The 7,320-nt window shown below is 35.7% G+C and overlaps 2 protein-coding genes across 2 annotated transcripts; one reads left to right on the top strand and one right to left on the bottom strand.

Annotated features, from left to right (window-relative positions):
• Nucleotides 1-2,207: 2,207 nt before the first annotated feature.
• Nucleotides 2,208-4,133, bottom strand: LOC107783922 (uncharacterized). The gene has a single exon (XM_016604948.2). The coding sequence runs from the start codon at nt 3,683-3,685 to the stop codon at nt 2,420-2,422; it is 1,266 nt and encodes a 421-aa protein (XP_016460434.1). The 5' UTR covers nt 3,686-4,133; the 3' UTR covers nt 2,208-2,419.
• Nucleotides 4,134-6,618: 2,485 nt separating this feature from the next.
• Nucleotides 6,619-7,008, top strand: LOC142172537 (protein FAR1-RELATED SEQUENCE 4-like). Its single transcript, XM_075236181.1, has one exon. The coding sequence runs from the start codon at nt 6,619-6,621 to the stop codon at nt 7,006-7,008; it is 390 nt and encodes a 129-aa protein (XP_075092282.1).
• Nucleotides 7,009-7,320: the final 312 nt, after the last annotated feature.

The following is a 7,320-nucleotide window of genomic DNA, read 5'->3' as shown; positions in this document are numbered from 1 at the left end:
ATAATTTAAATTGAAGGGCCATATGGCTGTCAATGCTCCTGCAGCATTATAGAAAGGTCATCTCTAGTTTGGCAATTTGTCATGCCTTTGTGCCAAGGAGAATAGGGACATGGGACATGAATCGTAGACAACGACATCTGAAACAAGTGTTATCTTTATCTGATTTACACACCTTTCTTTCCTACTAAATTCATACATGTAGATAAAGAAAAAAAAAACATTTTACTGTCTAAAAGTAACACACAATCCGTTTAAGTTAATGCGTTGTTATTTTCATTTCCCTTTGCAATTTTCAACTTTTTACAAATTTGAGGTTGCAATATAAACTTGTATTCGATAAATGATATAAGTGTAACCATGTTATATTTATTGATTTGATGTATATACCGGATGCACGTAAATTTTTACCCCCGCATTGAGCAGGGCTCTCGAGGCTTATTCTTTAGGTTAGTTATCAGTGTAGTATAACACAAGTTAATTACCACTATTTATCAAGTTACCAGTCTACTTACCAAGAAAATAACATGATTGTGTGTATATTTTTTATTTCGTCAGTGTAGAAAATTCAAGCTAGACACGTATAACAATCAAAAGGATTAATTGGTTTCTTGAAAAATTGTTAGGTGGATTTAATTTAAATGTAAAAGATGTTTGAAACTCTCAAATTTGTTTTTAGTTACCATAGAGAATAGAGATGAGAGAGCAATTGGGTGTTGTGTAGACAAAGGTGTTAACTTTTTTCCTGACAACACAGTTATATAGAAATGGATTCTCCAACAACATTTATTTCAGACTTGAAAGTACTCAGATATTTAAAGTGTTTAACATGGTCTTATCATCACTAAAATGGACTGTATAATGCCAGTTTCCACATGCTGCTACCTTCAATCATTCAAGCTTTTACAAACTCCATCTTATTTAATGAAACACACTTCTCTCAATACTCAAAAGGATCCTTCTCAATTCAACCAGAACAAAAGGATTTTTTTTGGATATCCCATATTTCTTCATTAATAACCACAAATAATTATCACTTTTACTTGATACGTTTTGACTTTTTACGTCCCTTAAAAAATAATAAATGAAGTGCATAATTTACCATGATACACAAGTTAATTGATGCATATTTTATTGGATTTTAGAAAATGATTTGAAATGAGTAATAAATACTATGGGTATAACAGGAAAAAAATTTATCTTCTCTTAATATGTGATATGCGACAAATAAAAATGAAAATAAATTTTTAGTATACATATCAAGTAAAAATGAATGGAGTAAGTAGTAAAGCACGCTCACTGCTATTTAAAGATTTATTGATGAACTTAATAATTTCCCCTTTCATTCCCACAAAAGTAATATATGATATAATAGTTTCAAAAAGAAAAAAAAATTAACTTTATACACCAATAGTATAATAATTTTTATACTACCATGTTAAAGAATATACAACTGCATACGATAAAAGAGAATTTATAGATGTAAAATATGGTAAATACCCTTTTAAGATGTAGTTTTGAAAAGTTTTCACGAGGAATTCAATATGTTTTTTCTATTACACAATGATTTACTAACAGATTATAACAAAACTTTGTTTTCAGGTTAAATGTTGTTTGCTTGTAAGCCACCAGACGTGTAGAACTTCTTTAAACAACAAGTCTATAAAATTAAAACCAAATAATTTAGAAGCTTGGGCTGTTGTTATTTTCCGTTATAATCACACTTAAAATATTTTGCACTGCTTTATAAAACAGTTGAAAAATAAAAATAAAAAAAATCAAGAAATTCACATCCATAGAAGCTCTTAAGGTGTAGTAGAAATCAGACTGTCGTGCAAAAAGCAGATTGATCAGCAAAGCTAGCCTGGCCTGGCCTGGCCTGGCAGTTCCTCAGTGTGTATTCAAAAACTTGTCGCCATTTCCCATACTTCGCTAATTAAAGTAAAAAATAAAAGCAATAATTGAAGTAGTAAGGAAAAAATGAATATCACTACTATTTTATTTCCAGTAAAGCATATGGAGAGAAAGATGCCAATGCATGTCACGTTACCTTCTTCCTTCTGCCCTGAAAAATGCTACAGCTCTTAAAAGCATCACTCACAGCCACATAAGGCGCGTGGCTTTCAAACACACTAGCAAACATCATGTCATCATTTAACAAGGGAAGAACTTTTTGAAAAGCTTAAAAAGTATCAGAGAGATTCCATAGCTTTCAGGTACAAGAAGATATATATTATCAAAGTACTACTCAGATTCAATGCCCACAAAAAGTTGAAATTTTCAAAAACATTAGCTGCTTTCACCATCAGAGTTAGCAAAAACAAAAAGGAAGAAAGAACATATTTACATAATTTTCTAAGCCTGTCGAATCAGAAAAATCAAGAAAATACCCATAACACTACCCTCAAAAATCTAACGGAACTCATTCCTTAATGCGATCTGTTCTGGACCTGATGTTATAGGAATTAGAACTTGTGCCTTCTTTCTTCTGTTGGGATGATGAGGATGAAGAAGAAAACAAAGGAAATCCAAATTTTGAAGACCCTCTTAAGGAACAAACTGGAACATTGAGAACAGGAGTAACACGGACATTAGCTGAATAAGATCTCTCCATTCCTCTGTGCTTATACCTAGGCCCACCATTAAAGGTGCTGGGACTGCTTGAGCTTCTCTCTAGGCTGTGGAATACAATCTTCCCCGACGAGTTCATGCGAGGACTATCAACAGAGACTCCTCTGGCATGGGTTGTAACAGCACTACTAGAGTCTGCGGCCGGTTGTCTGCGAACCGGGCTTCGGCCCACTCTCGCGGCTTCAGACGATGATACCCTATGCTTCACCAATCGTACCCTGCGAGGATTAGTCATTATATTTCGAGAGAAATTGCTTGGTTTATCCGAATCGAGGGAAAGCCTAGGAAGATCATCGTGGTCATGGCCTGAAGAGGAGGACGAAAGTGATAATCTAGAAGAAATTGAAACGGACTCGTTATCGGAGTCTTTTTGCAGCAACGGAAGGTTAAGAGACGAGTCTAAAGAAGCACTTAAGGATTTAGAGCTGCGATGAAAATAATTTTTCAAGGATTTATGAGCACTAGTACTGCTAGGTAATGAAGACGTTCTCTGTGTTTCTTGCTTAGCGTTGTTGTTTTGATGCTGCTGCTGTTTCTTCAACCCTAAAAGCTCCCTCCACCGCGTAGTACACCTCGGCGCCTTAGGAGAGAACAAGTACGGATCCGCATTCGAAATCAAAATCTCATTTCTCATTCTAAGCTGAGGTGTATCCGGCGATCTAACTCCGGCGGAAATAGTGGTGGTGGCCGGACGGACCATGGAGAGATGCAGCGGCACGAGCTTCCCATCGGAGAAGAGCTCGTCGGCTGGCAGCATAGTCACCGGATCTTCAAGTCGAAACTCGAAATCAGCTACCATATCTTTGGAAACTTCTGGATCTAATTCCTCTGCCTTATCTTTAACACTACTCTTCTTCTCAATATGTGGTGAAGAAGAAGTGTGCTTTGCTCCGGCAGCAACCTTGGAAGAGTCGCCGACAACGTCGTCCTGAAACTCCCTACTGAATGACATTCTTGGACTTAGCCAACCAAAGGACTGGTGGTATTTCGCAGCCGGAGAACAATCTAGAAACTTCTCCGGCGACATACCCATTTTGTTTACGCAAGCTGAAGCCATTTTTGGCGTACATGCAAGTTTTTTCTAGGGAGAGAGAGAAGAAACGTAACGTCTACAGAATATATCAAAAATTATACTCTACTACTACAAATGAAGACAAGAGAGAGAAAAGAGGGGGGGCGGTTATGGGCTATAGCTAGGGTTTGAAGGATGCCTTGTGAATAGTGCAAAAAGATTAGCTAAAAAAGCTTGGCATTATAGCAGCGCAGTGTATCCATTGTTTAGTGTAGCAGTAAGCAGCAGGAGACACTGCATGCCCCGGTGGCATTATATGAGAAGGGGGAGCACATAAATAAATAGAAAACATTAGTACAGTGGGTCCACTCTTTCCAACAAATGGGGAGTCGCCGCGTGGCGTTTGGTCAAAGATAAAATCCTAAGCCCGATGTGACTTCAAATTATTTTTTGTGCTAGGTTGGGGTCCAAACTGAAAAGCGGGAATAGTTTTTTGGGATCAATTCATGGCGGTCATAATATTCGTTTTTATCTTATCTTTGATTTAAATATATGTTTATAATTACCGTTGTAACAATTTAATAACTTAAAATATTTCATTTGCATCTGTTAAATAAAGAGGTAGGATGTTTCTCGGAAGCATCCACTGAGCTGCGTACTGGCCACTGCGCCTGCCTTGCTTTTAATTAACTTTTGATTAATAATTTACAGCTAACCAATTTTTGGTATTCTCCAAAAGTCATGAGTTTATTTTCTTACGAGAAAGTTAGTTGTTGTTATGTTAAGTGAGATGCCTTGAAGACCTTCAACTTGACTGCATCATTTGGATAAATAGTGTAGCAAATCTAGATAGTCTGTTCAAAGTGCTTACTACTTGGTTTTCTTCATCTCTACCTCGTTTACTTAAAATCACATTGGATGTTTTTTGAACCTTAGTTAACTAATTTAATTTAACTACTTTTTTTCTTCTTATAAAAGTGATTCGACATTGGTTGCCCATCATCCCCTATTTTTTTATGTTACATATATGTTTTATTAGAAACATACTCTCTCTCCGTTCACTTTTACTTATTCACAATTGACTTTACACGCTTCTTAATAAATAATAAATAAAGTGTATAATTTATCATAATACTCATATTTATTGGTATATAGCCTTAATCAATTTGAAAAATAATTTGAAATGAGTAATTAATTCTAAGGTCAAAATAGAAAAAATAAATTATTTATCTCTTGATATGCGAAAGTGGACAAGTAAAGTAAGAATCTATTTTTAGAATAGTGGACAAGTAAAAATAAACGGAGGTAGTAATAACAAAAAAAGAAATATGAATACTGTTTTCATAAAATACATTCAATGCTTCAATAATTCCTAACTTCTGAACTAACAACTACTTATCGCTCGGTATACTTAGAATGGATTATTGCAATTCCATTTATGTCAGGTGAAATGTTCATTCAGAGGTCTTTGAAATGAATACCCAATTGTTCTCCTGCAACGAATCTCGTATAGACAGCTGTGATTTACTTACACTTGGACCGTAAATATATTAGGAGTGCTGCTATTCGGCCAAACTCATGGCCAACAATGACCACACTCGTGAAATACCAGCAAAGCCTTTATTTTCACATTTGACTTAATGGCCATTTTTCCCTCCAAAATATTTTCCTCTAAAATTAGTTAATAAATTTTGATTATCCCAAAACATTGGTCCCATAAATCATCATTCTCTCATGCATGGAAAGATAAAAAGTCTTCCTATATACGGATGGCAGCCTTTGTATATACGCTGATTACGTTATTTTTTTAAATACAATTACGTATTTTTTTAAATGCAATTTATACGGATGGGAAGATCAAAAGTCTATTATGTATACATAATATTGTTTTTTCTTTCATTTATACATTATTCTTTGTCATACCATATACTTATGTTAAGAGAGCTTTCATTAAACACACAATTCACCACCATTCCCTTAACCTAAACATGAATGCTAACCTAGAAACTAGTTTGGAGCCATTAAACCCGAATAACAGCCTAGAAACTAGGTCGGAGCAACTAAGGAATGCATTACACATATCATTGGGGTTGAATTCGGACGACAGTTTGATGAATGAAGATGAATCGATCGACATTGATTCAGACGACAACTTCAATGATGGAGAAAATCATGTGGACGATGCTGATGCTGCTGCTGCTGCTGATGACGACGACCATTATTTAGAGGAAGAGGGAGAAGTTGGAGAGGATAGGGAAATGACTAATGAGTTCAATGAAGAAGATCTCATAATTGGTCCAGTTACTGGGATGCAGTTCAGTAGTAAGGATGTTATGTTTGATTTTTACAAAGAACATGCAAGATTATCGGGTTTTTGCATTGTCAAAAGAACATCAAACAAAAAAGGTGGTGATATTGCTAGGTATGTGCAATATGGTTGTGATAGGTCTAGGAAACCAAGGAATAAGCATGTTACCAAGAGGAGGAACTGTCGTGCTAGAATAAATGAAATTTTGGAGGAGAATGATTCATGGTGTGTTTCAAAGGTGGCTAAAAAACATATTCATCAATTGGAACCAGCATTGTCGCGATTGATGGCTGGACACAGATCACTTAGTAAGTCTCTTTACAGAACTCTTGCAGCCAAAGATATTGTTGGCTTAAGACCCTAAAAAAATATAAGAGTCGCTGAAGTACTTGCTGGTGGCCCCAAAAATCTGGTTGTACACCAAAGGACTGTAGAAATTATATTTTGAAGAGTAGAAAGATTCAGCTGCAAGAAGGGGATGCACAATCATTACTCAAGTTCTTTAGTGACATGCAACAAAAAAAATAGGGAATTTTACTACTCCGTAGATGTGGATAGTTTTGGTCGACTTTGTAATGTCGTATGGGTTCATTCACACTCTAAGGTTGCATATGAGGAGTTCCATGATGTAATATGCCTTTATACCACATACCTTGTGAATCGATACAATATGTCATTTGCTTCATTTGTTGGTGTCAATCAGCATAGACAATCAATACTTTTGGGATGCGCTCTTATGTCTAGTGAGGATATAACAAGTTACAAAATGGTGCTATCTACATGGCTTGGGGCTCTAAACAATGTTCATCCATTAACTATCATGACTGACCAATGTGATAGTATTAAGGCTGCCATCAATGCATTGATGCCAAATACGGTACATAGATGTTGCATATGGCACATATTCGCAAAGTTGCCTACAAAGTTAAGCGAAGTTCTTGAAGGTAAGATTGCAAAGGCAGAATTTAAGGCTTTAGTCCTTGATAGCGTTAACGTTGTTGAGTTTGAGAGAAGATGGACTGATTATATTGCAAAATATAACTTAGATGGAAGGGATTGATTTTATAAGCTTTATTTGGAGAAGGAAAAATGGGTTCCTGTATACCTAAATTATCACTTTTGGGCTGGGATGTTGTCCACACAAAGAAGTGAAGGAATGCATGCTTTCTTTGATGGATTTATCACCCGCCAAAGCATTTTGAAGCTATTTGTTCAGCAATATGAGTTAGCCATAAGAGCTAAGTTCGAGAAAGAATTGGAAGCTGAATATAGGTCAAGGTGCTTTGAACCAAAATGTTTATCTGAATTTGCATGGGAGGAAAAAATTCAAACATGTTATACTCGTGAAGTGTTTGAATTTTTTCAAGTATAG

Source organism: Nicotiana tabacum, chromosome 18 (genome assembly GCF_000715075.1).
Source record: "Nicotiana tabacum cultivar K326 chromosome 18, ASM71507v2, whole genome shotgun sequence".
Taxonomy (NCBI): Eukaryota; Viridiplantae; Streptophyta; class Magnoliopsida; order Solanales; family Solanaceae; genus Nicotiana; species Nicotiana tabacum.
This window is presented reverse-complemented; position numbering and strand designations above follow the sequence as displayed.